Source organism: Eptatretus burgeri, chromosome 4 (genome assembly GCF_056783735.1).
Source record: "Eptatretus burgeri isolate ZD-2024b chromosome 4, Ebu_testis_v1, whole genome shotgun sequence".
Taxonomy (NCBI): domain Eukaryota; kingdom Metazoa; phylum Chordata; class Myxini; order Myxiniformes; family Myxinidae; genus Eptatretus; species Eptatretus burgeri.
The window spans coordinates 23,700,689-23,719,755 of record NC_140964.1 but is presented as its reverse complement, the minus strand read 5'-3'; the positions used below and the strand labels follow the sequence as shown (position 1 = coordinate 23,719,755).

The following is a 19,067-nucleotide window of genomic DNA, read 5'->3' as shown; positions in this document are numbered from 1 at the left end:
TGGAGCTATATCTGCATGTTAGATGTGCAAAGGTCATTGTTATATTTATAAACTGCATCAGCAAGGATTTAATCTCTCAATGGGACTCAGAGGCACACTAGGAGGCTGAAAATAGAAGCATCACAGAAGTAAGAATGGTATTTCACGTGTGTGTGTGTGTGTGTGTGTGTGTGTGTGTGTGTGTGTGTGTGTGTGTGTGTGTGTGTGTGTGTGTGTGTGTGTGTGTGTGTGTGTGTGTGTGTGTGTGTGTGTGTGTGTGTGTTTGCCAGGAAGTGAGGTGGATATTAAAACAGGTAGTTTCACTGTTAAAAAATATGGACTTTTGGATATGTAGTAAGAGCATAGAAGGGGAAGTCTAGTATGTAGGTTGTATCAACTCACTGTCATGCTTTATTTGATTTATAGATGGCTACGTGGAGAAATTTGTGAACCGAGCATCCTGAATGTATTATCGATAAGTTGTCCTGTATTTTGGTGGGTTCGTGTTCTTGTACTGTAAAGGTATCTTTCTAATGTCATTCTTCAACCTTTTCGAAGAATGATAGTGGATGGAATCAACGTCACCTTGATTGAGGTATGCTAACCTCCGTGGGATGTAAGGAGAAGCTGACGTTTCAGGCATTAATCCTTTGTCAGGACAACGATCCATTGATTCCATCCATTATCCATTATTCGTTCTACCTGTCCTCTGATGCAGGTTGACAATTGCATTTATGTGCTGGACTACTTATTCATTCTACCAGAGGAATGCTCATTGTCGATCGGTAAGCCTGTCTGATAAATTGATGAGTATTGCTTTTGAGGGGGGAAAAAATGTCAACGACATATTTGTTATGGGCTTGAATGCTCCTGGCAGATTTTGCAAGTGAAGCAGTTGAACCCAGTTAGTACTTGGATTGAATATCTCAATGGAAGGCTGGATGTTGAGCGAGCAGGAACGGCAGGATTACTCAGTTGGGAAAGTGTTCTTGCCTCTGAGTTGTCTCATCATATATTTGCTCTTTCATCAAATATAGTTCAACTGAAGCTGCAACGAGTCTGTGAGGTCGGCAGTTCAAACCCCGGCTGAGTCATATCAAAGACTTTTAAAAATGGTGTGTGCTGCTTCCTTGCTTGATGCTCAGCATTTGAAAGGGGGAGAGTACGGACAATCCCCGTTGGTTGGCATCCATGGGGAGGCCGAAATTTCTCGTGACGAAATGCCCTGCTGATGAGTGCATGAGAAAAGCAGCGCCATTGTCGTGATGCCACTGATACCCAGAGTACCCCTGCCCCCAGGAAGTGACAGCACCTCCCCCAAAGCTCAGTGGCTGTGTGCCTGTGTAAAGTGTTTGTCTCATCAGTGTGTGTGTGTGTGTGTGTGTGTGTGTGTGTGTGTGTGTGTGTGTGTGTGTGTGTGTGTGTGTGTGTGTGTGTGTGTGTGTGTGTGTGTGTGTGTGTGTGTGTGTGTGTGTGTGTGTGAGTGGCAGCTCCATAAGGAGCTTTAGACGTTGTATTAAAAAAAACAGAGGTGAGTTGATCTTCCATTTTCAATTCCTTGCACTTGCTCATTTTAAACAACTTTCATGACGTTTATGATGTGTTTTGCAACAAGGTTGAGTTAAAAATGTGCCATCTCACCATGAAAGAGATACTAACAACACATCACCAATTTCCCATGGATGTATGACAATGTTTTTTATGGTGCAGTGCAATCTGCAAATTCTCTTACACAATAAACACACTTCATTGGAGCTCCCCTCACCCCAACCCCCTCATCCTTCCCCACATCCCTTGTTCGTCCACTCCCTCTAATTTGTCCCTCAACCCTGATGTTGGTTTGTTTTTCTCCCATCTTTCTACTGTTCCTTTTGTTCTGTTGCGTCCTGATCCATACTGTGTTCTCAGTCTTCCACGAGCCTTGACGTTGACATACAAAACAGTCGTTTCTCAAAGTTGGGCAGGAAAGAGACATGGAAGGAAAAAAAATAAATGAAAAATAATTAGTCGAGTTGTTCTGTGCTGCAGGCAACCCACGCGTCCTGTTGATGCCTTATGCATTGTTTGATTGGGAGTGCACACCGTCGATGCCTTCAGGGCCCTCTCGCGGAGCCAGACTCCACCACGACTGCACTCGCTAGCGCTGCCCCTGGGGCTTTTTTGGTCTCCAGGAACTATGTTCGCAGGAAAAGTTCACCCTGACATGCTTGAACTGCATCCCCAAATACTCACCCGGGTGCGTGGCAATATATATATATATATATATATATATATATATATATATATATATATATATATATATATATATATATATATATATTCTCCCATGGTGGACGTGAGAACGACAGACTATATATTTATACATTCATTCTATATTGACATATGCAAGGCAATAAATAAATAATAATAATTAAAATATATATATATATATATATATTATTAACACACACACACACACACACACACACACACACACACACACACACACACACACACACACACACACACACACACACACACACACACACACACACACACACACACGTTTCTGTGACATTGAAAAAATTCCTATATGCCTTCCCTTATAAGCGCATACTCCGATGAATTGTAAATACAAGCAGAGAAGTGTTGGGTGGGGCTAAAGTGGAGGAGACACATGTCCTCCTGTCCGAACCCCTCCCCATCGATCGACGCCCACACTTAGAGCGTACAAGGTAATAAAAAAGTTCGGACAAACAAGAGTTGAGTGCGTTCACTGCACAAGTGATTAGTGGTTTGCCCACGTTGGCCGCTTGCATGCTGCTTGAATAAGCAAGAGCTTTTGGATAAATCTGGGATCGGAGAGGGAGGCGACATCATCCGTCCAATCCACAGGGGGGGGGAGGGGTGCATCTCTTGTGCAATACTTACCTGTATTAAAACTGTATAGTCTGGGTTAGATTCCTGACCTGACTATAAACTTTCAGTTTGGTGCTTTGCAGTCAGGGCATTGCATCACAAAGTGCTCCGTCCCTTGATCGGATGCACGCTAAGTCAGGTGTCTCGTGCACTACCTTTACTTGGTGGATGTAATGAAGTCAAATCGGCAGCGGCATAGCAGGGGTGGCCAAGAGGTCTCCCATCAAGTATCACACTTTTAGAAACGCTAAACCTCGAGCTACCTCCAGATTTGAAACTGCCAGCTAGTGCGCCATCCCTTGATCGGATGCACGCTAAGTCAGGTGTCTCGTGCACTACCTTTAGTTGGCGGATGTAATGAAGTCAAATCGGCAGCGGCATAGCAGGGGTGGCCAAGAGGTCTCCCATCAAGTATCACACTTTTAGGAACGCTAAACCTCGAGCTACCTCCAGATTTGAAACTGCCAGCTAGTGCGCCATCCCTTGATCGGATGCACGCTAAGTCAGGTGTCTCGTGCACTACCTTTACTTGGTGGATGTAATGAAGTCAAATTGGCAGCGGCATAGCAGGGGTGGCCAAGAGGTCTCCCATCAAGTATCACACTTTTAGAAACGCTAAACCTCGAGCTACCTCCAGATTTGAAACTGCCAGCTAGTGCGCCATCCCTTGATCGAATGCACGCTAAGTCAGGTGTCTCGTGCACTACCTTTACTTGGTGGATGTAATGAAGTCAAATCGGCAGAGGCATAGCAGGGGTGGCCAAGAGGTCTCCCATCAAGTATCACACATTTAGGAACGCTAAACATCGAGCTACCTCCAGATTTGAAACTGCCAGCTAGTGCGCCATCCATTGATCGGATGCACGCTAAGTCAGGTGTCTCGTGCACTACCTTTACTTGGTGGATGTAATGAAGTCAAATTGGCAGCGGCATAGCAGGGGTGGCCAAAAGGTCTCCCATCAAGTATCACACTTTTAGGAACGCTAAACATCGAGCTACCTCCCGATTTGAAATTGCCAGCTCAAGGTAGATTTAAAAGTTTCCAATCACCGCAGTCGATGCAACCAAAAGTCTCTTGAGCACGCCAAGACGCATTGCATTAAAAAAAAAAATGGACAGAATCTTAAAAAAGTAGATCCTGTGAAAGGGATAGATAATTTATATGAATAAGCTATTCCACGAATACTCCCCGGAGTTGCTGACTGCCACGTTTCACAAAGCCCGCGGCGAGATGGAGAGCCAGCCTCGAGGCTCCGTGTGACCTTGCCTGCGTTTGCTTGGTGCTCGCGTTCGAGCCGCTTGGAAAGGCAAACAGATCGTCACGATTTTTCAGCAGCGAGCACATAACTCAGGGAACTACCGCTGAGGAGAATTAAGATGCCGGCGGGGGATATTATATTTGGGAGCCAACAGAGATTCTGAGCAGCGTGCCAGAGCCTCGGGCAATGGAAGTGCTTTGTCCGATTGAACCGCCCGCATTGCTTGGAAACCGAGACACAACCACGTCTGTAAATATGCACCTTGTGCACCCGATCGCAGTCATCGGTGACTATTTAGTTCGAGTCGGACGTTTTGACCTGGCAGTGCTTAAATGTGCACCACGGCACACAGATCCTTGAGGAGGTAGGATGTAATGGAGTTCCAATAAAATTGGCGAAGCTTCGTCACGCATCTCCAGCTTGGCTTTGCCACGAGGAGGCGCTTTCCATGAATTCAAATGAGGGCCATCAACTGATGTAGTGACGTTTCTTAAACGTTCACCCATTTTGGGAGTCAAGAGTGAAATGTTTTTGTTGTTGATCTTTCATGTAATAATTTGTGCTCGAGACCATCTTGTTGCAGACTGAACGAGTTGGCAAGCTTGTCCTCTCTTCGATGCATTGTCAGGCATTTACGCAATGCAATGTCTTGGCTTCTTCTGAAAGATCTCTGTTATCTATCACATTTGAGATTTACAAGATCACAAGTTTGTCAATTCTTGTCTGGCAAGAGCAAGCAGAGCAGCATCGCGGTTCACTCTGTCCATCCTCACTCTCTTCTTGGTACAGGTATCTCACCCTTCTTTCCATTTCGTTTTCCAAGAATCTTTTTTCTAAGCAACATGGGACAGGCTGCCTTCATCGATATGAACTTCTTCAGATCTTATCTCACTTTGTCTCCCCATCCCAGTTCAGTGGCACTGTGGCAACTGTCCACAAATGAGTTTCTTAGGGAAGTGGTTTTCTTTAATCTGGGTTTTGTCTTCCAAGATGACCCAGCCAGTGAAGTCCTCTGGCTGCAATGATATCTTTCAGTGACTCATCCATCAAAAACTATCTCCCTCCTTGTACACTACTAATATGTCCTGTCCATTGTTGAGCCTTGCTGATATCTAATATGTCTCAGAGGCACCAATGTGGAAGACCTCAATCTTCCTGGAGAATTCTCTCGTTGATTCATGGCTCAACCCCGTAGAACAGCATAGTGTAAGCACGCACTAAAACACAGTAAACTTGTTTGTTTTCATGGAAAGGACATTGTCCCCTCTACTTCATGAAAAACTAAACACATACATACTACTACTACTACTATTACTATATCTATATATTTTGAGATCTGAGGATGATGTTCATGCAACAAGAGTGATGTTGAAGATTATGATGGAATGGATGATGATGTCGATTAAATAAGTCGATGGACAGCACTCGTAGATGACTTTGACAATGATGTGACTGTGGATGACTGCTGAGACCGTTGCAGGTGCCACCGCTGCATTCACAGTGCATACAGTCGAATGATGCTATCATAGTCAGATGTAGTTGATGCTCCATCCGCTTCCTGCGATTATTTTTCTTTTTATTTGTAATACTGTATTCTTTCACGTTCAAACTTCTTTACTCCCTGTGAACACATTGTCCTCTATCCATTACGATAAGCAGTGGTTTCTTCCCAGGTGCTTACACTTATTCCATACTTCTCCATGGCGGTCTTCAAAACATCTTTGAATCATTTCCTTTGTCCATCGGCTTTTCTCTGCCTCGGTATCTGGGAGTATGGGACTCATTTTGGCAGTCTTGGGTCTCACATATGACACAGATGACCAGTCCATTGCAGCTGGACTTTTAGTACTAAGAACTCTAAACTGCCACTCTTCACCAAGGAGAAAACAGCTGTACAATATTGGTAATGGGGCCTTCCCATCGAATATGGATAATGAGTGAAGAAAATGTTGATGGACATGCTCAAGTGATTTTATATGCTTTCGGTTGGTAACTCAGCTTTCACATTATTTGTAAACTTGTCATCTTGGTTTAAGAGAGTTGGAATTATTATCACTTTGTAAACTTGTCATTTTGTTGTCATTTTCATGTCTATTATTGAAAACACAGGATTTAAAACGACCATTAGCTGCATATGTGGATTTTATACGAGCCTGGATTTCTCAGTTGATGTTTGCATTTTTTGAGAGAATACTGCCGAGGTATGGAAATTGCTAAACTGACTCTAATGCCATGCCATTTATTGTAATGGTTGGAGTGGGAGTAGCGCTGGAGTTTGGAGCTGGTTGGAAACGCCACTTTGTCTTTGCAACTTTTATATTGAGGGGAAAACGATGGTATCAGTAAAAATTGATAAAATGAACTGTCAATTCTTCAGCAGACAGGGCAAAGATAGCACAGTCATCTGCGCACTGCAGTTCGGATATATTGCGGTGAGAGAGACTTTACTTTTTGATTGAAGACGTCTCAAATTGAATAGTTTGCCATCTATTCGATATTGTATTTCTATACCAGATGTGATTTCCGAGGTGACTCGAGTAAGAAAAAAATAAAAATATATAAAACGAGGTTGGTGCTAAAACGCACCCAATAACACCGGCCCTTGATTGGAAAGGATTCGGATTGGTTTCCACAATGTATAACTTTCCCTCCATATCCTCATACAATTCTTTGAGGATGGTTATGCATTTTGAGGAGCAGCCAAAACGTTGAAGTATCCTCGACAAGACATTTCGGTTAATGGAGTTGAAAGCTTTTGGCAAGGCAATAAAAACAATATACAAATCTTCATGGTGTTTTCTGCTTTTCTCTTGGATTTGTCAGCCTACAGAAATTGAATCAGTTGTTCCATGATTAGGTCTAAATCCACACTGGAATTCCAGTAGGAATTATTCTGCCATTGGGATGAGTGTGTTAGCGAGAATACGAGACAGTCACTTTCCTGCTATCGACAAGAGTGATATCGCACAAGAATTCTCGCAATTTAATTTGTTTCCTTTCTATTTGAACATGGTTATGATCCATGCATATTTGAAACATTGTGGAACAGTCTCATGATCCCATATATTTAGAAACAATTGATGGAATTAATGAGAAAGCAGATATCCTCTGCATTTATATATTTCACTCGGAATTGCATTTGTTTTTTCAAATTTCCTTTAACACCTCAATAAAGCTTAGAGGTTTATCAAGCTCTGATTTTATGGTCATTGCCGATGGTGTCTCGATCAAGTTGCTTGGAGAAATTACATTTCCGTCTGTTGAGGATACCGTCTTGGTTTGATGGAAGGAAATTTCTGTCAGTTGATCAAAATGGGGCTATGTTAGAAGATGGTCCACAGATAGCTTTGATGGTGTTGAAGAAATGAAACATGTTCTGACTATGTGCATACTTTTGAATCTCTTTGGTGTTCTTCATGTGCCATTTTTCTTGATGTCATGAATTTGTCATTACGAACGAAGTAGCGTGGATGTCTGCAGTTGCACTTGTGAATGTGTATGCTGCTTGGTACTTGTGAATGTCGCAGCTTTAGAGGAACTCAGGTAGGGGTTGAAATGGCAAAGGGCTTACCTTGTGTAGCTTTTCTTGGTTGCTTTATGCAGCTTTCTTTAGCAACAATATCAGGGGGAATAACTATATAAGGATTCTAGCCACCTGGAGATAATTGATTAGGTGAGAGCTGATACGTTGTTCCCTTCCATTATGGGTGAGAGACGTCATTGGTGTTGTTATTTATATATTACCTACTATTGGCATTGGACATAGTACATGTTTGCAAGCTTCGGTGATGAGCGTTTCTATCTACACTGTCGCTGATGACACCAATAAGTGACTCAATCGTCTGGAGGTTGAGGGGGTATGTAGCATTGGGATTTTCATGCATGTGCAACTTGTGAATGTCTGCATTTGTAGAGGAACCCAGGTCGGGTTTGAAACAGCAAAGTATTCACTGTGTTGCTTTTCCTGGTTGCTTTAGGCTGCTTTATTTGGCTAGAAGAGCAGGAGGGTTATATGTATGTGCATTATAGGCATAGATGAAATGCAATAAGCTTTGAGAACCTATAAACCTGAACCAAATTTCAAAATTTAAACTGCGGAATTGAACTTCGCAGCAGTTTTGAATGCTAAAAAAAAGAGATCATTTGTCCAATTTGCATATTGTTTGCTACTCCGAATGTCTCCAGTCATGTGCAGTCATCTCCGGAAGGTGTTTCGTATGACCTCGCCAGCTGTTCCTAATCAAGCTTTTCATTGGAGTGCTTGTTTGAGTGCAAAATACTGGTGGGTGGAATCAATTCCAAAGTACTCAATTCCAATCATGGATTCAAAAGGAATCAAGTGGTGAACCAGAACCAACGTCAATTCCAAATAATTCCTACTTCATAGAAAGAAGCTTTTTTGGAGGGGGGGGGGGAATATATATTTTTTTATCCCTGTTGGACATGTTCCAGTTACACATGGCCTGATAATGTAATTCTTGAAAAGGAACACGCATGCCCCTGGGACATAAATACCACCCAGATACAAACACCGCCTGGACATGTCTGGAGATAAAGATTCCAGAGACAAACACTGCCCAGTGCACCCTGAGCCAAGCTATCCGGAGACAAACACCACTCGGACACATCCGGAGAAAAAACTCCCGTCCAGACATAAACACTGCCTGGACACGTCCGGAGACAAACTCCCATCCGGACATGTCTGGAGACAAATTCCCAATGGGACACGTCCAGAGGCAAACTCCCATCCAGACATGTCCGGAGATAAATACCATCCGGACACGTCTGGAGACAAACCCCGTCTGGACATAACCACCATGCAAACACATATGGAGATACCTGTTCGGCGAGAAACTCCTGTTCAGACAAAAACACCACCCGATATGTTCAGAGACAAACACCTCCCGGACATAAATACTGCCCAGATGTGTCTGGAGCCAAACCGTCCGGAGATAAACACCGCTCGGACAAAACACCGCCCTGACACAAACTCCCATCCAGACACATCTGGAGATAAATATCAACCGGACACATCTGGAGACAAACCTCGCCCAGACATAACCACTGTCCAGACACATATGGAGAAAATCACCATCCAAACATCACGACCATATGGATATGTCCAGAGACAGACAGAGAGAGAAAAAGAGAGAAAGAGAGAAAGAGACGGGGGGGGGGAGTTATGGGGAGTTATCAGAGAGAATATGTTGTGCTTTGTGAACAACACACACACACACACACACACACACACACACACACACACACACACACACACACACACACACACACACACACACACACACACACACACACACACACACACACACACACACACACACACACACACACGCTTGGCCGATTTCGGCAATTTTCAGGAATCAACAGGTTGGAGTCAGTGTGATTACCGACTACAATATGTACTGTTCACAACCCAGAAACCTTGAGTATCTTTCACTGTAAAACAACGTTACATTTACATTGACATTTCAGGAATATGATCACAAACATTAATCTATATAAACAGCTGCGTTTGACCGGTGTTAAATAATTTGTCTTGGAAATTTAGAAAATACATTAATACAGCAAACGGCTCAGAAATTGGGCGTTATCAAATATACTTTGCTTTGAAACTTGCAAAGAGAAACCACTTAACCTTTGTAAACAAATCCGATAACCAAATGCTTTAGAAACAGACACGAGGACAAAGGAAAACTTGAAAGAACCTCCATAAGATACGGGATGAAACTTTGCACCACAGCACCCACAACAGGTATGGCATGTCCACTTACCCACAGAGAGTCCGTACAGATCTACATCTACCCATGTGTATCACGTCCGTGTGTGCTATATACACGTACCTCTACATTGTAGTAACTGTCGACTGCACATCCTGATCAGGACACAAATTGTACTGTACAGCTCGGAAAGTTGCTTTAGCACTCCAACGGATCGCCTGGCTTGGCAAGTGATTACCAATTGCCATCGACACAACGATGCACCCTGGAACGCCTGTGCAATGTCCGAATTGGACAAATCAACACTTTTTGGGGGGAGTCGGAACTGCTGATACTTTCAAATTTGGAGCTTACATTATGTAATAATCCTTAGTTTTATGAGACTCTCTCGGTTATTCATATGCGAAAATGAAATAAAGCCACGAATGCTGGCATCTTCAGGCATTTATAAGCATTGCAATATACACAGTGACTCATAGCTCTGATGAACAGGCATTCGGTACTGAGTGAGGAAAGTGAAAAACAGACTTTATCGTTAAGAAATCATTGCAGCCTGTTCCAAGTCAAAGCATGGTTGAGCAGGCCAAAAAACATGGCGGCTTCAGACCCCAGCGAGGTTACCCAGGAGACGCCTGAAGAGCCCAGACAGCGAGGTGGCCGAGGATCACCTGATGAACTATATAATTAAATAAGGCCGTTAATTATGTTCAAAAGTGGTGTTTTAATGAAGCCAAACACCCAATTTTCAGTCATGCACTTCCTTGGAGTGTTCTGAGTATGCATGCAAAGTTTCAGGCTGATAGGTTTTTTTTATAGTTTTGGAGTAATGAAGGATAAACACTGACAGACACACACACACACACACACACACACACACACACACACACACACACACACACACACACACACACACACACACACACACACACACACACACACACACACACACACACACACAGACACACAGACACACAGACACACACACACACACACCACATTGCTATATATATATATATATATATATATATATATATATATATATATATATATATATATATATATATATATATATATATATATATATATATATATATATATATATATATACCCCTGATAAAATTCTCACACTTCCTTCCATCCCTTCCCCTCTGCCCTCACCCCCTCGCCCGCTATGGTATGCGGAAACACTGACTCAGAATAATGATGGAGCACATACATATACAATGACAAATTAATTATTGTAAGTACTGCACAATAAAACCTGTATATTAAAAGAGTTCAAGAGCATTGCTTCACTGGGAAGGGGTAAAGTGACTTTCAGGCCAATATATATATATATATATATATATATATATATATATATATATATATATATATATATATATATATATATATATATATATATATATATATATATATATATATATATACATATATACACTTGCAGGGTGTCCTTACACACTGTGTAAGCATATGAACCATGTTTCCCAGTGTCTCGAGTTGCTCACCTGCATTTGATTTTTCATTTATTTATTTCCTTCTTTTTAAAAATTTAATGATATTTTCATTTACAGATGTTTTTCAAAGGTTCTGTGATTTTTTTCTTGGTGTATTGGCTTCGATGTCCTTCGGCACACAAAATTACAGTGCTTCCTCATTGTCTCCGATCATTAATCTGCATTTTTTTTCATTTATTTTTTTCATTTATTTATATTTTCATTCATGGATGTTGTCACGTGATTCTGTAATTTTGTTTTTATCTGTGCACTGGCTTTGATGTCCATCAGCACGCAAAATTTCAGCTTTCTACGTCACCTGGAAGGCACAGATCTTTAATATCAGCCAGTCAGTCAGTCAGTCAGTCAGTGGTTAGAAAGAGCTTTATATGTTAGATATACACAAGGCCATGCGAGTTAAAAAAAATTTTTTAAACGTTTTTAAACGCTTGGGCGAATCTTAAAAATTTCTGTGCCACATTATTTTCACATGCTGAAGGTGAAATTCACAGGAAAAAAAATTTCAATTATTAATTGAATTGATGTGACATTGAATAACACCATTGAGCAAACAAGCGTTATATGTCACGTATCTCCCATTGCTGGTAGAACGGCAGAGCTTGGACTCTGCCTGCGTGTTTGAAAGTTTTCCTTTGTTGGTAAATATTTAAATATTTATTTTCTGTCTCATGATTGGAAATTAACACACAAAGCTTCCACCGTCTCCGTGTATCTGCACTAAGTCTTAACGTGTGATTTCACATAAATTTCATCCTGTACACAATACATAAGGAAATGATCATGCCATTTGGCCCATCGTTGCCGTTTCGCACTCTCAAGTTGTAATTTTTTCTCCAGGAGTAAAAAGTCCATTTCTTCACTCAAATGGGCCAAATTTCTTAATATTTATAAGGAGGGAGTGGGGCACAACTACAATTTTAATAAAGGAGAGGAGAGGGGGTGCAACCAAAAATTTTATTTGGAAGGAGATGGTGCACAACCAGAATTTTTACAGGGGTGTGTGAAGTATTTCAGGGAAGTTGGTGAATGTGTAGAAAAGATAGTGAGAGAAGGGGTGAGGGAGGGGAGTATCTGCACACATGGCATTGTGCAAGATATTTCTCTGATACCATCATCCCCTCTCAGAGGGAGTGGGCACTTTCAAGTAAAAAAAAAAGAAGAAGAAATAAACATCACTATCATTGGCATTCTGCCAATAACAAATGCTTCAATTACTTGATAAATAAAGGTTGAAATTTTTGACTTTTTGCAATGTCATAGATGTGAAGAATTGTATAGAAACACAATAAACAAACAAGCAATACTAGTAAACGAAACATTGTTAATCTCCTCCAACTTTGCCTCCCAGGTCCTCAGCCTTCGGTTGCAGATGGGACTTTGATATACCTGGCTGAAGATTCAGGATGGGGACAATCTGAAGAGCGGGAAGAAAATGGAGGTGCCATAATCAGGGTGCAGACACCTGCAAAAGCTCGTATTGGTCGATACCAGATGAATGTTGAAACATCGCTGAAGGAGGGTCCTTTGTCACTGCGAGGTTTCGAGCTTGGTGACGTGTTTGTTATATTTAACGCCTGGGACCCAGGTAACCTTGACAATCACTGATTAGAGATAATTTTTGAATGCAACTTCGCATGATGTTCTTTGAGTACAGATTAATTAGAGGGTAACCCTGCATTTTGGAAGACTGTACACAAAAGACATGAAATTATCTTTTCTGTTTACTTGCAGTAGATTATGGTGTGAGGATATCCCGAACTATCCTTAAAAAAAAAATGAGCTTTTTCACCAATGTGCTGATCAAATTCTGAATTCCTTCTGGATTTCACTATAGGGTTGACTGCCTTGCCATATTTTGATATTTTCTGATCTGTAACTGCTGCAGCATCTTATGGTGCAATCAGAAGTGTTTCCAACAGTTCAGGTTTATTCCTTTTGTTTTCTCTAAGCTACCAACAACTTTTCCATAAAATATATTTTGATCACAAGGACAAAGGAATATTTTGCAGGGAAGTTCGAAGCTGATTATTTTTTAAATAGGCTTTTTCGAATTTCACTTCTCTTTGTCTCATCCATGTGTTCAAAATGTATTTTATGGAAACGCCTACTTTCACATTCAATAATTAAATAAATAACAGGTTGGCTCAGAGGTGGTGGCATACTGTCAAGCCTCCATTTGAATCATCTCACCTCTGATGGAAAAGGGTTTCACCGCAAACTGTCATGTCGTATCATTTAGAGCAGTGATCTTCACTATTTTTTTGAGAGGGGGGCCACTTTTGCCGATAAGACATCAGTGTGAAGCCGCCACACCGCCTGCAGTACACCATGATGGCTACTATTAGGCCCCATCCACAAGTACTCTTCTTAGTTGTGGTTAACCTGGCTGCAAGCATAATTGTTTGTATCCTACCACTTACTAATGTAGTTATGTTCCTTTTATGCTTCGTGGTGTAACATTCATTTGAAACCATTGGGTCAATTTGATAGCATTTATGTGGATTATGATGGGGTGTTTTCACATTTGTGTATTATCGGCCACACATCAGAAGCCACATTTTAGGTCACCAGGGATCACAGTGGCTCGCAAACCATGCAATGAAGAACAGGGATTTAGAGGAATGTCAATCTGGCTATCCAATCTGATACCCTTTCTTTTTTCCTTTATGTTCTCTCTCCAGAATGTCGTGGTATAACTTGTCTGTACAGTATATCACATGCAGGATGATTATATGAGGAGACAATGAAGATATCTACAAAGTATATATATAGGATTTCACCTGGAGTCATTGCATAATGAAGGAGGTTCTCAGATGGGAATACCAACAGGTCAACGAAGACATTGCCTATGGACGTTTAAGATCCCATTGTACCTTTTGAAAGGAGCGGGTTATTGTGTGCGATACCCTGTGAAATTCCAAATTGCTGTCCTAATCCACTGGGGTATTGGATAAGGAGAACGGCTGTGACAATATGTTATGATGAAACCAATTGGGACTCTGTCCATAAATTAATGTATCGATTTTAATATAAAGATGAATGGTGAGAACCCAACAGAAATTTATTAACAAACCGTAAATAGTTAAATTAATCAATAAAATGTTAACAAAAAAAAAGCACATGATGAACATGATTAAAAGTACTTAAACAAATATGATAGAAGAAGGAAATTTCTTTATATAATGATAAAAACAAAATCTCCTGATGGAATCACAAGTATCAGAAAACAAAAAGTTTGGATATTTTGGCTTTCGAAAGAACAAATGGCTCGATGAAGTCTTGCTGTATCTCGATGCAAGGCTTCCATGGGGTTTTGCCAGTGAACAATCGAGTGATAAGTAGCAGTGAAGAGTGGACCATCAATCCCCAAATCGCTTGCGTGAAATGTATTTTGTAATCATTGGATAGGGCTCAACGGAACGACAGCTGTTCCTCATACAGAACAGCTCGGTGACAGCAATCCATATGAAGGTGAACCAAAAATTCACCAACACGTCATTCCCAGCTTACATATTGACAGCCCACAAGTCATCAGAGTTTGCTTGATATCATACACAGACATCTATAAAGTACATGAAGTTGGATGCAAATCCTCGATCTGCATGAGTAGCCATTCACAGTTTGTTGGCCTATCTTCTTGAGCAGAGATGTGGCTTGGGCAGGGAAAGGAGAAGTACAGGAAGGAAGTGGGTGAGCTTGACGAAAGGGAGGAGGGTTATCAGTTGAGATGAGATTGCAGATTTGAAAACACTTTTCAGGTCTTGTTTGTCGTGACCCCTTGAAGATGCTTGATGGAAACTCGTGTTTTAGTGATCACCTTGTCGACCTAATTGGGAGTTAAATCCTGCAGAGCAGCTTTAATTGTACTTATTCACAGATGGAGCTACTCCATGTTTCCCCATTAGTTGCAACCAGCTGCTCTGTGTCTCGGCATGTAACCTGGTGTCGTGAAAACACCTTCAGTAATACTCCCCCGTGGGTTTTGCTGCATAGATGAAAGAGGGGGGCGGAATAGAAAGGGGGATGGAGAGTGTGGGAATTTTGCTCTCCAGAGTGTGACAGGCCTGCGTGATTAATGCCTATTTGCTTCTGTATGTCCTCAATTCCTGCGTCACCATAGTGCCGGGCTCATCCAAGCTGGATCTTATTGTGGTTCTTGTTCATGTTTTGTTTACAGATGATTCTGTCTTCCTCGATGATGAAGAGAAGCGCAGGGAGTATGTGCTCAATGAAGAAGGCTTGCTGTACATGGGATCACATGATTACATCTACCCAATAAATTGGAAGTTTGCTCAGGTGGGACTCCTAAAATAATTATCAGGAATTGCTTTGTGAATATCAACTCTTTATTAGCTGGCCAACTGATGTCCAGGTCGAACAACTCACCGGCTGGGTTGCAATGGCTCCCAAAGCCAGTGCAGAAGAAGAGTGAAATAATCATGCAGGTGGAAGGTTTAACAAAAATAAGTGACATGATGGGGGGAGGAGAGGGGTTTACACAGTGGTTTGTTTGACATGCGTGTTGGGAGTGATCTGCGACTACACTTCAAACTTGTGCATTGTATCCTTTGTAATTTATTCAGGACATTTTGCAGAGTATGGTAGGGACTGTTTGCTCAGCCTGTCAAACGTACATTGATCAAAAAAGCCTGTCGTAGAATAAAACGTATGAAGAACTCGTTTCGCCGGTGAAGCAAAGACCCGATCTGTGTCAGCAGAGAGGTAGAGCAACGGATGAAATCAATGGAACATTGATTGAGGTGTGCTAACCTCTATTGGAAGCAAGGAAAAGCTGATATTTTGGCCGTTAACCCTTCATCGGAGCATAGGGTTAATGCTCAAAACATCAGCTTCCTTTTGCTTTCCATGGCGGTTAGGAAACCTCACTCGATGTCATGTTGATAACACTCTTTGCATTTCGTTGAAGTTCTCCCAGAAATAGAAGTTTTGCCCAAAAAACTTGGACAGCATCCAAAAGCATAGTGTAGTGTAAGTGTCACATGGTTAGGGTTAACTGTATCATTATAAGTGTGTGTGTGTGTGTGTGTGTGTGTGTGTGTGTGTGTGTGTGTGTGTGTGTGTGTGTGTGTGTGTGTGTGTGTGTGTGTGTGTGTGTGTGTGTGTGCATTTAGTTATTCATAAATTTATTTATCCTCCAAAGCTCTTACACAGTACAGTTGCCATTGAAAAAAAATAACACACGCACAGCACCAAACTCATCAATATATTGAAACAGCGAGTCGAATGTACGCGGCACGCTGGCAGGAGAGGCTGGAGGTATTCGCCCCTGAGCATCTAGCCTGGGTTTGAATGGTGGCCCCACTATAACCTGGCTTTATAAACGGGTGCCGGCCAAAAATTCAACTACTTTTCATTGAAAGGCACTGTGAGGATCATTAAAGGCCATCAGAAAACGCTGGCAGACGGTACTCTGGCTTTATATATTATCCAACGGACAGTACACTTATTGATCCTATGCCCAAGCTGCAAAGCACAGTCTGGCGATTTATAGTCAGGTCGCGATTCAGACTCACACCAGACAGCTCAAAGGCAAGTGCGTTGCCTCTGCTCTTCGGTACGGTCCATTGACGCTTCAGCACGGACCATTGACGCTTTAGTATGGGCAATCTGTGCCATCCTGCCAGAGTAAACAAGCAAATGGTTCAGCTGTTGGTGAATCATTTGTCGGGTAAAATTCGGATAATCTAACATCTACTGCTCATAATTCTCCAATTTCTGTCTTGAACTCATAGTTTGCAGTTTATAATACTCCTGAAAGGCGTGCGTGGAAAAAAAACATCTCTTCCCATTTGTAATTCCAGCATGATGTAGTGTGATATATCAATGTGTGTGTGTTGTCCCCTCTGCCGGCCATTAAGCTGGGTGTCCTGTCAGCCAGCACTAATTGGTGGAATTTAAAGATCTCACGGTGTCCTTCATCTGGAGGAGGTGAGTTGTCACTGGCAACTTGGTGATATTCCATATTCATGCCCAGATTCACGGGGGGGGGGGGGGGGACTGATGCTTCAATAAATAATGCAACTAGAGCACTGAATTCAAAAGAAAAATTTAATCCCAGTCTTGTATGCATTCACTAACAACAATAATATATGCATTCACCCTTTTCTCTTGTTTGGAGAGTTAAAGTTTGATTAATGATATAGTATTGTCACGTCAGATGATCCGTTAACTCAGACAGTCTGCACTGGGGGTATAAGACCCCCCTACAAAGGACCGAAACGGTGTTTAAGATAGTGCATTAATTATTACCTCGATGACTCCCAGAATCTCCTGGTGACGAAACATGCTTGAGACAAAAAGATGAGAAGTTTTTTTTATTTATTAAATTGGGTTTATTAAAAGAGAATACAGGGATAAGGGCAGACAAGATGCTACAATATGACGGAATGAACCAACCGGTCGTGAGACATGAATCTGGATGAAAGGACACACAAACTTACGTACAGAAGAGAGATGAATACAGCCGAACCTCCTAATGGTGCCGTTTATCAGACCCGTACACAAACCATGGGGACAGGCAAGGGATTGAACCAGGCACAAAGTTGTTGGCACGCAGGTCATGTCGATGGTGCAGTACGGCTCAGGATGGGCAGGATGACACAGACGATGAGGAGGCCAAGAGAGAGAGAGCGATTGCACATGGTTCATGTCTCTCCAAAGCAGTCCTTTTTCATTCACAAAGAGAGACAGAGACAGAGATGAAAGATGAAAGATGTTGCTCTCCTCAAAGTCTAGCTCCAACCAGAGCCGGATATAAGTTTAACAGCCCCCGGGACATTTGAGTAGTAAGGACCCCTCCCCCCTCCCAACCCCCGCCACCAACCTTAAAATGTAGTGGGAAGGAGAAAAAAACCCATCCATAACTTTTTGAAAACTGAAGATAAATTAATAGTACAAATATTTTAAACTAGAAGGGTACTCGGGAGAGAGCAAGTGAGCATACCTCCGCCAAGCTCATGATTTTACATTGCGTATTCTACTGATTGGCCGGATCTGGATTTGGACCTGAACTAAAATTTTATTGCATTGTTTTTGTCACCGAACTAACTCATCCAGCAAGTTTCGTCCAAATCCGTCCATAACTTTTTGAAATACCCTGCTATATATAATTTTAGCTCCATCATTCAATGGTGAAGAATCACTTAAAAATGTATCGGATCTGGATCCGGATTCAGATTCGGATCCTCACCAAAATATAATCATTTTGTCCTTGTCACATACCCAAACTCTACACCAAATGTCGTCCGAATCCATCCTCAACTTTTTGAGATATTTTGTTCACAAACAAACAGACAGGGGTGAAAACATAACCTTTGTCCACCTTCAGTGTGTGGAGGTAATTATCAGTTAGAGCTTATTAAAGTGATATCGAATTGATAAAGTGATTTTGATGGAACGTTAACACATATTTATCAAAACCTGGACAGGGAAAGTCGAATTGCCAGCCTTACATAGCAGATGTGACCACACATACCACTTCCCTGGCTCTGCTAACTTTGTCAACAAGGGAATATATAGCACCAGCTTTATAAACAAATAAATGTATTGTGTGTTTTTCGAGGGCCCCCTGGAGTTTGGGCCCTGGACAAATGTCCCGTTGGTCCTTCACGAAATCCAGCCCTTGCTCGATCTAACATGTGCAGCGTGACCATGGCCCT

General features: G+C 41.8%; 1 protein-coding gene across 2 annotated transcripts in view; it reads left to right on the top strand.

The window, feature by feature from the left end:
• The window catches only part of LOC147027629 (protein-glutamine gamma-glutamyltransferase 2-like), a 121,397-nt gene that overhangs the window by 37,547 nt on the left and 64,783 nt on the right, over positions 1 to 19,067 (top strand). For both annotated transcript variants that reach the window (XM_085877159.1, XM_085877158.1), the window contains 2 exons: positions 12,737 to 12,973; positions 15,566 to 15,684. In XM_085877159.1, the coding sequence (XP_085733285.1) occupies positions 12,737 to 12,973; positions 15,566 to 15,684 (356 nt within the window). The remainder of the gene's footprint in view (positions 1 to 12,736; positions 12,974 to 15,565; positions 15,685 to 19,067) is intronic.